At 51.9% G+C, this 13,448-nt stretch overlaps 1 protein-coding gene across 1 annotated transcript; it reads right to left on the reverse strand.

Annotated features, from left to right (window-relative positions):
- Window positions 1–5,816: 5,816 nt before the first annotated feature.
- Barhl2 (BarH like homeobox 2) lies at window positions 5,817–10,795 on the reverse strand. Its single transcript, XM_021210887.2, has 3 exons — window positions 9,895–10,795; window positions 8,133–8,358; window positions 5,817–6,368 (listed from the first exon to the last, which is right to left on the reverse strand). Exons 1-3 carry the CDS (start codon window positions 10,508–10,510, stop codon window positions 6,056–6,058), a joined length of 1,155 nt encoding a protein of 384 aa, XP_021066546.1. The 5' UTR covers window positions 10,511–10,795; the 3' UTR covers window positions 5,817–6,055.
- Window positions 10,796–13,448: the final 2,653 nt, after the last annotated feature.

Raw genomic sequence — 13,448 nt, forward strand, 5'->3', positions numbered from 1 at the left:
AAGAAAGTAGTATGTTAAATGGTCCCCAGTCGCCTTACTCCCAATGAGAAATGGCTGATACTGGGAAATGAACCTTTCACCTTAGATCTACAAATACCCAGCCCTCTGGAGGGCAACTGTTAGTTCAAGACTCAGAGATAAGATTAGTCGTTTCACCAAATATATTTTCATCTCGTGAGTAATATCAGGACATTTTTAGTCAAATTGGGCGTTTTAGCAAGTCCACTTAAAACTAAATCACAAGTCTATTCATTCAGCAGGAAAGCTGGCCTGTCCGAAAGAGACCTGCCATGAGACTCTCATAACACTGCTCCACACAGCTTGGCTTCTCAGAGGTATTGTGGGAATCACAGCCTCCCAAGCCATTTCCTAACACCCGGCCAACTGTGTTTAGAACAGTTTGCCTTCCATGAGGGTATTCTAGTTTTGTGGCTTAGGAGTGCACCACCAGCGGTATTATAAATTCCAATTGCTCTCTAGAAAACATACCTCCTCTTTCCCGTAGACATGGCCTAATAGAGGCCTTTGAGTGCATCTTCCTCCAGTCTTCATGGGCTTTGGGGAAATCCTGATCTCCAATGGTGCCTGAACCCACAATCGTGGATAATTCACACTCCTAAAATCCCGGTCAGTTCCTAATTTCCATTAACCTTTCTATCCCTCTAACCCAGCGAGGAAGAGAAAGAAGGGAACCAGAAGGTTGAAGAAACTGACTCCAGGAACTGAAGAAAGGTTTTAACCATCATGTCTTCCTGAGCTCATAGGAAGAGTGAAGCAGGGGGTGAGGCCTGATGCACAGAGCTGCAAAGCTTATTTTCTTCACGGGAGATGGAGACCGGCTTTTTACTTCTTCCACAACTTGCAACACTGCTCGGAGGTCATCCCGGGGACTGTTCCTGAAATATGTCTGGATTTTTGACCCATGTCTGTCTATAGGTGTCTTTCCCATACAATCATCCTGAAACTCATCTGTCACCTCTGTCACCAGCAGCACAGAGGCTTACAGGCCGCCAGACTGCCCTGAGGCCTTGCAAGCACAGAGACCCCGGGCGCCTAGGTACGGGGACTTGGAGGCACCAGCGCTTGGTGCAATCTGTGCCGCCGGCCAGCTGGGAGTAGCACAGGGCCTTGCCCTCCGAAGGGCAGCACGGAGGGCCAAGGCCGGTTCTGCGCTCGCTACGCTGTTTTCTTTTCAGGGCCTTCTATCCGATCAGACGGTCGCAAAGAGTCGTGAGCACGCGGGGAGGGAGAAGCGCTGCAGATCCCGGACCCCAAGTGGCTCGACCTCCTCTGCAGAGCTTGTCTTGCAGCTGCGGAGACCTCGCGCGACTGAAACAGAAAAGCCGCCGGGGCAGGTTCCAAGGGAGACCCCCGCAGCGGCCGGGGCTCGGGGGGGGGGCTTCCGTTAAGAACTTATTAAGTGGGGGGGCGGTTAAGAGTTGATCTGTCGCAGAGCGCTACTTACCCCCAGATCTTTGGGATTTTTGAATTACTTGTATTGATCTGAGACTGTGCTCTTTGGAATGTGACCCTGTCGGACTTCGAGTTAATCAGGAAGCGCTACCGGGGAGGGCTCCTTGTAATCACGGGACCTCTCCCGTGGGCACACTCCCCCACCCCACCCTTCCTAGTTGCCTGGGCCTTGCCAGGAACCGCCTGCCCTCGGATCCTCGCTCCACAGCGCGACCTGGGAGCTGTCTGTGGTGCTAGGAAAGAGAACCTTAGAGATTGCCAGGAGGGACAAGCAAGGAGAGGTAAAGAGGAAGAAACAGAATGGCGGCGCGCCCAGAAAACTCACAATGACAGAGGCCTTCCCATCCCAGCTTTGAGAAAGCAAGGCAAAGGTCTCCTCTGAGTTTTCCCATCCCCCCTTAAGATAGTGGGGCTGATTTTCCAATGCAAAAGGCCAGTGACATCTCCCTGAAAGAGATAACCCTGGAGCCCACCATCACCCAGTCTGGGGGTCCACACTGACTCATTCAGACAGAAGAAGCAAGTTGTCTTCTGCAGGCTATATGGAAGGGTGCTAGGCACTGGGCCCCAACCCCCACCCCCCAAAAAGATTCGTGTGGTAAAGAGGACTGGAGTCCCCCAGAAAGTTCATCCAGGGACAGCCCTGGAGATGGTTCCACTCGCCCATGTGCCCACAACTGTCAGTGGTCAGCCTCCAGGAAATAGGGTGGGCCAGCTTTCCCCCAAAAGGGTTCAAAGCTGCCCAGAAAAAAGGCAGTTTTATCTCCTCCTGACCTGTCTGTGGGTGGTGAAAAGTCAAGGCTTGTTTTTCAAGCTTGCTGACTTCAAGTCTTGCCTGGATTTTTTTTTTCTCCCAGTGTATTCTTTGCCACCTCGTGGTTTAATAAGCACTGAAGTTTTCCTAGCCCTGGGGAGGGCTTTTCCCAATATTTTTAGAAAGTTAAAAATGTAACAAAACCAAACTACACCCAAGCCACCTTGTTTAAGGGGTGGGAGTTGAGCAAATTCTCCTGAAAGGTTGCCTAGGCAGAGATAGACTGTAGGTGGGAGGGAGAGAGAGACTTTAAGGGTAAGCTGGGTTTTGCAGCAACACAGGAAATTGGCTGTCTAATCTGCACTGTGTGGGTTTTCCTTTCAAGGGGGGGGGCAAAAATGAATTGATACAGGGTGGTAAATATATTTTCTGGGGCTGGCGCCAAGCAGCAAGGATTACTTTGCAATTTATTGAAAATAGCTTGGTTGGGCTGCACTGACTGGCTGCTGGCCAGAAAGTTTAACTTCTTCCTTAACAAGTAGATTACTGATTATTTATACTGTGTTTTCCAGATTCCCCTGGCTGATCCCCAGGTCAGCAAGCCTTGAGGATGGACCTTTTGAGGTTTTTAAGCATCCCTCTGAAACAAGTCCATTTTCCTGTGCTCTGGTGGGAAGCAAAGAATGTTATCAGGGTTTCTGTTTGTCTAGACTCTACTTAATCAGTCCAGAGACCAGTCAGTTTGCCCTTCAGACAGGGAAAAGACAAGGAATGCAGCTAGCTCCCTGGGACAGCCACTCAGGGAAATCCTTAACCAGATAAATCTCCTGTGGAAAGACACATTTGCTTGCCCCTCTCGGCTTACCTCACCGCACCCCAAATTTAACTGGGCAAGCACAAAAGCACGAAAGAGCTCCCTTGTAAAGGAATGAACGTTTTTGTTGTTGACTTTTAAGCAGTAGTTTCTGGACTTGGGATTTTAGGGCACCTGTGAAGGTCTCCTTGGCAGCAGTGTTGAAGTGGAGAAAAGAACTTGGTACCCAACTTTCTTCCCAGAACAACTCCTCTTGCAACACCAGTCTAATAATCTGTGTTGAACATCAAGTAGCCAAAACCAAAACAAATGGAGAAAAGAAGAAGAGACATTTTCAACCACATGGTTTAGGAGATGCAAGAAAACATGATCACCAGGAAAGGTGAACCTGCAGAAATTTTGATGTATGCAAAACAGCTACCACAAGCCTGGAAAGAACTACCCCTGCACTGACCACCCACAGAGTCCAAGTTCAGGCTTGAGAGGGAAATGACCCTGGGCTGAGTCCCCAGCAAGGGGGCTGGTGGGCCTATGGCTAACCTGGCCTAGGTTGCTAAGTTAGCTCTTATATTTTTCTACCAGACACTGGATAATTCTTTATGTGGATTCTTTCCACAAACAAGACCTGTGCTTTCTTTGGCCCTGAGTTTTCCAGACCCAGGTACAGTGTGAACAGAAGATTCCTCACACCTTAGAAAATGATTTTATAAGCCTAGGCAAATCACCATAAACTACTAAAACTTGATTTAAAAAAAAAATCCAACAAATGCTAAGATGGAACGGGGGGGGGGGGTTGCCTGTTGAGTACTCAGGCTTTGAGCCTTTCCACACTGAACAGGGTGACATTCCCCACTCAGCAAGCAAATAAATAAATAAATAAATAAATAAATAAATAAATAAATAAATAAAACTAAATAAACAAGGGCTATCCCAGACTCTTGTTAGAATCATAAAACGTCCAAGACCATTTTGATTCAACTGAGGATCTGGGGTGAAATCTGCAAGCCACTCCCTAATTAGCCTGGTCTGATGCAGGCGCCCCGAGGCCATTTCCTTCTCTCTCTCTCTCTCTCTCTCTCTCTCTCTCTCTCTCTCTCTCTCTCTCTCTCTCGGAGGCCAGGTCTAGATGTGTATTGTTTTCTCTGGACTCTGTCAGAGCACTGAGACTGGAGGATGCTCACATAGGATCAGGTTTTCCACTACTGCTGTGGAAGGGACCCGACACTAAACAGGAACATGAGCAGCTCTGTAGCTGTGTTCGTCCGGTCCATCTCTCAGCCCTCCAGTTTTTCTTAAAACAATCCTTAATGCTGGATTTGGTAAATAGTAGCCTGGCCCTGGGCACCTGCAGCCCAAAATCAAGCCGTGGCTCTGGTACACACACACACACACACACACACACACACACACACACACACGAAGCCCTCAAAGACAAGACGCCTCTACAAGTTGGGCAGGGTCTTTCATTTTGGTTGCCAGCACTTCCAGAAGCACAGATAAAAGGCTTGGCAAGCTTGTCTCAACTAGAGTTTGACGTTGTGTTCCCGCTTCGCGGATCCAAACAACTCATTAGGGCGAGCGACTAGGTGAGGGGCTGAGAAGGCTAGAAGGCCGCCGTTGGGAACTAAGAAGGCAAGGATCAAAGCGGCGACAAGGGTTTGTTAGCAGGGCACTCGGCGTCCCCCCCCCCCCCGGGATTCCTAATTGCTCGGCCCACAGCCTCCCGCTCGCAGGCTGTCCGGCAGTGAGGGCGCCCAGCCGCAGGCGGCTGAACAGCTGCAAGGCCGGCCTAGTGTCCGCCTGCCGCCCAGCTCCTGCTGGCTTCGCTGGCCAGGGCTCGGGGACACACTCAGCCCCAGGAAGAAGGGGAGGGGCACACAGAAGAATACGTACACACCGCAAAACCTACACAACTAAGCGGGAGCAGCAGGGAAAGTCAGTTGCCTACTTAGCTAGCACGACAGTCCACAAACAAGTTTTCATCCTTTAAACCATTCTTTTAAAAAGACAAACACGACTCTACGTAGTCTACGTGGTTCAGAGAGGCGGGCACCTGGAATGGAGCGGTCTGTATACAAGCCAGACAGACCTAGGTCTAAACAGATTTTGTACACTACTACTGAAGGGATATTTTATGCGCCCAGGTTTCATAATCGGTGCGTGGTTTGTTTTTTTTTTTTTAAGTAAAATCAGCTCCCTGGGATTTCATTGCTTGTTAAAAAAAGATAAACTTTATTTTTGTAATTTTCAATCACAAAAAATCTATACTTTTGTCTAAGCATTTATTTTACTGAATCAAAAAGACATGAAAAGAAAAGTCATGTTATTACTGACGTATATAAGTGACTCTTTTTTTGGACAACATATAATAAATATGATATATCACTTATCGCTCAGTCTTTCAAATGTACATTTTTTTTCATATTATGTAGCATGCCACTTTTCCAAAAAAAAAAAAAAAAAAAAAAAGCTCATGAGAAATCAGTGCAAAGTTCTCCGTCACCCTCCTCTGCTCTGGGGCAGACCGGATGTCCAGGGTACCACCTTCTGCCTGGGGGGTGAACTTCAGGCTTCGGTCCAGTAACAATTTCTCTCTGCCCGAAGGCTCCTCTCCATCCAGTCTCTCGTCCCCTCTTAGCCCTCCCCCCTCCCTCCCTGCTGCTTGGCCCTAAAGTCATTTTAAAAAAAAAGAAAAGAAAAAAGAAAAAAAAAAAAAGGAAGAAAGAACTCGAGGGTTCGTTTTTGTCTGTGTGTGTGGGTTGGTGGGTATTTTCACTTACTGGTTGCACTTTTCAGTATTTTCTCCAGTCACACTTGGGGAGCTTTGCAGCCCTGCCTCTGAGGGGGCAGATGGAGATCTGAGGGGCTGGCTGGTCCTTGGGGACCCCAGCCCACCGGTGAACTCCCCCTTTTACTCCTCTGCCTCTATTCCAGTTGGTTTGGTGCGGGGAGAGGCGGGGCAGCTGTTGGGGTGAGGTGGGAACCTGGAGGGCTGAGGCACTGTCCCTCCTTCCTCACCGGGGATGCGGAGTGCCTGGGATGGGGTTGGACAAAGGGTTGAGGGCCGGTTGTCCCCCAGGCCCCAGGCCGTGGATGAGCACGCGGGGCACCAGTGGCCGCTGCAACTGCGGATGGGGTGCTGGAGGAGTTCGGTACATGCTGCTGTACATGGCTGCGGCCGCCGCCGCAGCCGTGGTGCTGTCCATGCTCCCCAGCAGGCTTGGGTGATAGAAATAAGGCGACGGAAACATCCTCTGCAGCGCGGAGTAGTTCCCGGCCTCGGCTAGCAGCTCCAGGCCCACTGCAGTCTGCCGCTTCCACTTGGTTCTGAAAGAAATCGGGTGGGTGCGGGTGGCGGCTGAGGAGGACCGTTCTGTGACCGCGTCCGCCGCTCCCCACTCTCTCCTACCCTCCCTACTCCAGGAAGGCCTGGGGAACCCCAAATGCACTTCTCCTGCCCTCCTTCACCCACGCGCTCTCAAGACGGCCCAGACCCAAAATCAATTCTTTAAACTTGGGGACTTTCGCAGATGGGGTCGTACAAGCGTCACTGCCTTCTCTGGCCCTCTGCCCTACTGTCTGCCCACGATTTAACTATGTCCTGCAACTTTCCCGGAGGCCAAATGAAATCCCATCTTTCCTCCAGCCTTCTTCCCTTGGTCCCCCCCAATTCTCCTCCAATGCTCTCTGACCAGCTATCTCTGAAAGGTTGGCTCTTGGCCCCTCCCCCCCTTCGCACCCAAGGAAACCAAAACCAGAAACAAAGGGCGGCTGATACTCTGGTTTGCATTCTCCATGGCTGCCGGGACAGTTCCTCCTTAAGTCTGACCAGGCATTACAGGATTAGGGCAGAAGGGCGACGAGGTTCAAAACTGGAATTCGTTTTGAGAGTGAGCTCTCCCTGGGGAGCGGTACCTCTTGACCATTCTAGGTGGAAGGAAATGGGTCTCAAGATATTCTCTGCTTAAAGAGAAAGTAGTGCTTAAACCCCGTGATTCATTTGGGGGGGGGGTCTCCTCTCTTCCCACTGCACCAAGCTGGGAGAGAGGTCTTTACTTGAATGCCCTAGGAAGGCAAGCTTGGTGGAGCATCCATACCCAGCAGCTCCAGCCAAATTAATAAACATGTCGCCGGTTTTAAATTGGCTACAGATGACACTAATGTTCTCCGACAGAATTAGGGTGGCTGAAACCGTATGTAATGAGACAGAAAATTATGGTAAGATGACAACTGGACGGGCATTTCCAACCCCACTTATGAACGATTAGGACACAAACGACAGAGGGGGCAGAGAATTGAGCCCAGAGTTTAGCACCAGGTGTGGAAAACAGGACGTAACCAACTCCTATTGCCCAAGTCTGTCCCTAGCCACCAGGGTGAGGCCAGACACTTTCTTAATGTCTTTTTAAAATCAGTCACATGGGACAGGGTTTGCATCTCCTCCCCACCCTTCCTCTTTATGAGACTGCAGAAACAGCCAGGACAAGGGGACAGACAACCCCCTCCCCCTTCCCCCACTCTACACAGTAGAGTGGATGCTCAACCAGCTGCCTGACTCTCCAGCCCATGGCCTCCAGTCCAGTTCTAACCCTGGTGGGTTTCCCTGATCTTCCATGTTATGGCAACCAAGGCTTGGACCTTGGCTTTCCCAACTGCCTAACATTTAAGCCAAAGCTGGTGGGAGAGCTCTGTGAAGACCTCAATAGCTAGGCCATGTTGCCCGACACAGATATTTGGAGCCAAATATCTGTGGCAGTTCTAAGGGTACTCTGTGCACACAGACTCATCCTGGGTGTCAGCTACACAGATATTTCAATCTGAGTGTGGCTTAGTCGGCTTGAGGACAAAATGGGGGAAATTGGTGCCTCCGAGTTTCTCGGAGGGGGGAGGAGAGAAGAACCAAATGTTAAGACATTTAGAGCACAAAAGTGTTCAAACTCCCGATGCCCTTAGTCGCTCCCATTTGTATGCGTACCTAACCTCTGCCCTGAGAGCACCCACTACAGACCCTCTGGCTCTCTGTCCCGCATCTCCAGAGGGCAGGAGAGAATGTGGTAACGGCCTGGCCTGCAGGGACCCAGTGGCTCTCACCTGCGGTTCTGGTACCAGGTCTTGACTTGGGTGTCAGTGAGGTTGAGTGCGGCCGCCAGGTCCATTCGGTCCTGGACACTTAGGTACTTCTGCCGCTCAAAGCTACGCTCCAGCTGGTTGAGCTGGTGGTCTGAGAAAGCTGTCCTGGCCTTCCGAGGTTTCTTGGCTCTCACGGGGGGACTCTCTCGGCTACTTGTAATCTCCCGGTCTCCTTCCTCCTTCGTTCCTAGGGTAGAAACAGCGACAGGGCTCTGTAACTCAGCCTGAACCTCAGAAGAGAGGAGTGTCCACCCGGCACACCTCCACACCCCCACACCCTTTACTGGGCCTTGGAGAGCAGAGAGGCCTGAGAGAGAGTTTAAGTGTCTGTGGTTTCCTGATTCTAGTTCTCTTTGGTCTGAGAGGAGGTTATGTGCTCCCCTCTTTATTGTTTTCAAAGGGACGTTCTTTATAAGGCACTCACTCTCCGAAGTCTTTCTACCCCGTTTTCAAGGCAGGCAGACTTCACACCGTTGCTCTAATATTTTTCCTGCTGGCTGGAACTTAGATGCCTTTGTTTCTTTTCAGATGCATTTGGAAAGCGTTAGACCCAAGCCTTCTGCAGACCTCCTCGGTATGGGGGGGGGGGGCTTCCAAGCTTCAGAAAGAGAGTGTCACCCAGACACTGAACTGAGCTCAAAAACCACTTGAGCCCATCCAGGTGACAGTGCAGAAATTTCCGGATTCTATTTGTCAAGTTTGGTTTTTTGCTGAAATGCTAGGAAATCGATATGTCAATCCCTCTCCGTTTGTACCGGTTTGTGCAGTACTCCTTGATCTTCCCTGCAGGAAGAACAATAATCTCTCTAATTGACCCACTGGGGAGGTTGGTGAACGAGAAATCGCCAGACCAGACTGTACATCTGTTTGGGGCACTATTATGCTAATACTATAAACAGTAAAATGAAGAGCCCATATCATACCTTTTAAACAGCAATCCTTACCAGAGAAAAATTAAGCATTAATAATAATAATAATACCATTAAAGATGGGGGAAATCTCCCTGGTGTTTTAAAATCTTTTGCAATGCAAAGACAAGAACAGTTACTTATGAAATTGAAATTTCCCAAGAAGAAAATAGGGTATTAAAAGGTAATTCCCATTGTCTTGATTTTACAAAAACAAAAATTCCATAAAATTTAGTTTTCACAAATATTCGTTATTGAAAAGGGCCAGAAGTGGGGTACCGGTGAGAAGAGTATTCTTACAAAAGAGACGATGATTTGTTTTCTGTATTAATCACCAACTAGTAAAAATAAATTGCTCCTGTAATTATGTTGGAAATTTTTCTAACATTAAATCAGACAATTCCTGTGATGGCATTTAGAAAATATTGGGGAGGGGGCATTTGGAAAATACTGGGGTGGTATTGCATTCAAAAATAAACATCAAGTTGTGATCACAGACCTAGGCAACCACAACTGGCCACCAGCTTCTCTCCACCCCCTCACACTCCCATTCCCAAGGTCTCAGCTAAAAGAAAAAAATCCCAAGCAAGCCTCTGTTTCCAACGAAAAATGTCTCCCATCCTATCTCTTCAGCTACCACCTTCCTCCAGCACATTTAAAATTAAGTAAAACAAAGAAGGGAGCCGGATGGCCCTGAAGGTCGTGGGGCAGAAATGTAACCCACAGAACTTAAGGTGCATTGCTGAATCGCACGCCTAGGCCCCATTCCATCGGTGGTCACTCAAGTGACCCGGGCAGCTTCCGGCGCAACTCACCGTGGCATTTGATGTCGCTCTGGGAGTCTTCTCTCTTGTCCAGCTTGGTTTTGCTGTCCTCCTGCTCCAGCTTTGGCCTGAAGCTCTCGTGCGCCGGGTTGCTCTCCTGCTTCGGGGTGTGATGAGGAGAAGAAACGCTGGTGCTGTAGGGTGCACAAGCCGCCAGGGGTTTGCTGTCTCCCAAGATGTCCTTAATTAAAAAGGAAGAGGTGGAAGTCCTGGGGGCCGCGGCGGCCGAGCCCAGCTGCTGGGCTGCAGACTGCGGCTGCGGCGGCGGTTGCTGTTGGGGCGAAGGCTGCAAACTTTGCGCGGGGACCGCGGATGGTGGCGGCGGCTGTTGGCTGTGGTGGAGGTGATGGTGATGCTGGGTTCCGTCTGTCACAAGATGCGGCTCCGGAGGTTCCAGGGTGACCGAGATCGGTGAAGAGGGCGCGGTTCCCACGGTATCAATCTCCGAACAGGGTGACGGGGTGGCCTGGCTCCTAAAATCCGTTGTCCTCGCTTCACCGAGCGATCGGAAATCCCCGTTCATCATGCCAGGGCTGCCGGAACCGGCACCGGACAAAATCGTGTCTATTCCAAAACTCGACCCGCTGGCCCCTTCCATTGCTGTCATTTCTACATGAGGTCCACGCTACTCCGCGGATCAGCCGCCGTCGGGACCAAGCAAGGGAAACTATCGCTCGTAAAACAAAATACACTAAAAAACGTTGACACGGCTTTAAAAAAAAAAAAAAAAAGTGGGGCGGGAATGAAGGATAATGGGGAGGTGACAATTGGTGGACACTTTCGACTCAACTTTTCCCCCTTATACAAAAAGTAAAGAGAAAAAAAATTAGAGGGGAAAGCCCCCAAATGCCACAAGCGGGAAGGTGTACTCCTCTCCGCTGGACCACCGCGCACGTGGACGGTGGCAGAGGCGAGCGGCACCAAGACTAAGATGCTGGCCGCTGGAGCGACTCCGCCGCCGCCACCTGCACCGCCACCGCCGCCGCCTGGGTCTGCCCACTGCCCGATCCCGGGCGGCGGCGGCGGCGACCGGAGCAGGTGCAGCGACCGCTAAGGCCGGGCGGCCCCGGAGGTGACCGCCGTGCGTGACCCGGCCGTCCCGGAGCCGAGTTTCTGAACTTTGTTGGAAAGTTGCGGAGCGAACGCGGCCGCCGCCGCCCCGGGAGGAGGAGATGCAGCGAAGGAGCAAGCGCGGGCGCAGGAGACCGCGGACAGGCGGCGCCCGGCGACTCCCGCCGCTGCCCCGCGCGTTGGCTTGTCATCCGCGGGCTCGCGGGCGGCGCCGACCCCCTCCCGTGACGTCACGGCCCCCGCCGCCGCTCCCCGCCTGCGCCCCCTCCGCCCGGGCCCCGCACCCCATTGGCCGTAACGCGCCAGCCAGCGACGCCGGCGTGCGGGGAGCCAATGGGCGCGCTCCTGGCCAGCCCGTCAGCAGCGCGCCTCGAACCCCGCTGCTCTTTTGAGAACTCGAACCTCGGTGTGCCCGCAGCCCTGAGCCCAACGCCTACTCCAGGGGTCCACTGTAACGAGTACCCGGCCAGGGAGATGGGGAGAGACCAGAAGGGCACTGGAGATGGGAGCCCCCGGGCGGGAAGCGGGGATGCGGTACCGATCGTTAGATGTGCCTGTGCTAAGTCAGACTGGAGGGTGAGTGGAGAGGCCGCGAAGGGCAAAGGATCCCGCGGCTCCCCGTGGCCTGCAGTGCAGCCCCACTCGCACGGTTCCCAAGCACGCTTGAGCAGAGCGGAAACACGAGGAGCAGGGGATAGAGGTGCTGAGGGACCCCAAGGGGAAGTGTGTGACACCCAGAGCTAGAGCTCCGCGTGGGCCTGCAGCCTCTGAGCTCTGCTCTCCCTCCAGGAGCGGGTCCAGCCGGGTAGCAGATCCTGGAAAGACACTGAGGCTGGGGGCTACATCTTTGACCCCCTGTCGGGAAGGATCAGGCCTCTGGCTCCAAATCCCGCTTTGTCTCCAGGCAGAGCCTGTGCTGGAAGAATGCCGGGCCAAGCACTTTCTCCCGAGCCGGGAAAAACCCCGGGCGAGGCGTTCTCCAGTGGCGCGGGCAGCTGTGGTTCCCTGCGGCATCAGGCTGCTGTGGGGCCGCGGGAACCCGGTGGCTGGTCTGCAGCCTGCGCTCCCGCAGCTCCTCCCTCCAATGCTTCTATCCCCTCCCCACTGTGGCAGGCTGTGGTTTTGGAAAGGAAACAGTCACCGCCGATCCATTTGGGACCTGGAGCGCGACGGTGACGCCGCCTTGTCGGAGAGTATCAACTTGCGTTCTTTCTTCAGGACGTCTCCAACCTGTCTCTTGTTGAATGTCAGAGTAATGGGAAGCGCCAGTGACAAGCCGGCGTATTACTCCTGATTAAGTGCCGTGTCAACCTAATTAGCAGAGTAATTATAAGGTGCTAATGAATGATTCAAAGTTCTTTGAGTTACATTTTACTCCAAATTACCATTTTTAAGAACCTTATGAATCTGCGTGGTTGGCATCGTTTCCGTGACTATATAGAATGATGTCAGTAAAGGACAGGGTTTAGTGGCCATTATGGACGTCGCTTTTTCTTTTCTTTCCTTTTTCTTTCCTTTCCTTTTTCTTTTCTTTCTGGTTGAGGTCCCTCTTGAGAAGTATCCCGGAGGCAAATGACCTCCTGAGATCTTGCTTCCTCCGGTGTGAGTCCCAGATCTGGAAGATGGAGGTGCGTGGTGATTCATCCTAAGGACATCTAGATCTTTGGTCCGGGTTGGGGGTGGGGGGGGTCTCCCGCGTTATTTCAAGAGTATGTTGAGCTGTTTCCTACCGTCATGGTGTCATTTATCGTCCTGCTGCTCTCTGGTACTGCAGTTACCAAGAGGTACCATCTAGATAGTGCTCTCCTTTCTTAGGCGAACAGACATTTATTTATCGGGGAACTGCTGTTGGAGAGCCAAAGCCAAGACGTGCTGCGGGCAGACGCTGGTGGCCTGAGGGATCCAGGAACCCCTCTACAACCACGTGGCTCGCCCCCGCGGGTGGCGACGGGCCTGTCTAAGCTGCCGCCTCAGAGTCCTTAGACCCCAGAACTGGGTGCTGGCCCAGCAGACCCTCCCAGGCTAGGCCTTGGCCTTCCTGTCAGAGCTTGCGACCACGGGCTGAGGTCTGATTTTACTGAGGCAACGGATCTCAGACTCCCAAGATCCGGATAGATATTGTTGGCACCCTGAGCCTCTGGCACAGATGACCCCTTCCGGAAAGAACGGAAGGGTGCCTAAGCTGCAGGGGAGTGCGGCAAACGCTACTCTTCCTTCCTGGTCGGTTATCGATTTAGAGTTTCCATTCTGACATCACCCCAAAACAATCCAAATGAAGTGCTCCTCGAGCCGGGGGGGCCCCAATTCACAGCCGGCTATCGAAAGCGAGGAAGGGGAGGAAACATTTAAAATCCAGTACTGATGGCCCTGCACAAATCAATTATTCTCGACCTTGATAAATAATTCATTTAAGCCTGTTTTTGTTTTGTTCCAACGCCTACAACGACTCGAGAGCTCAAAGGCTGACGGCACAG

This window comes from Mus pahari, chromosome 13, assembly GCF_900095145.1.
Source record: "Mus pahari chromosome 13, PAHARI_EIJ_v1.1, whole genome shotgun sequence".
NCBI classification, from domain to species: domain Eukaryota; kingdom Metazoa; phylum Chordata; class Mammalia; order Rodentia; family Muridae; genus Mus; species Mus pahari.

Excerpts from the sequence above, each read along its gene's own strand:
- Barhl2 (XM_021210887.2), bottom strand. The coding sequence starts at position 10,510 with ATGACAGCAATGGAAGGGGCCAGCGGGTCGAGTTTTGGAATAGACACG. Across the intron at positions 8,359-9,894 it reads GAGCGACATCAAATGCCACG|GAACGAAGGAGGAAGGAGAC; the intron begins GTGAGTTGCGCC and ends TTTCTACCCTAG. Across the intron at positions 6,369-8,132 it reads ACCTGGTACCAGAACCGCAG|AACCAAGTGGAAGCGGCAGA; the intron begins GTGAGAGCCACT and ends GATTTCTTTCAG.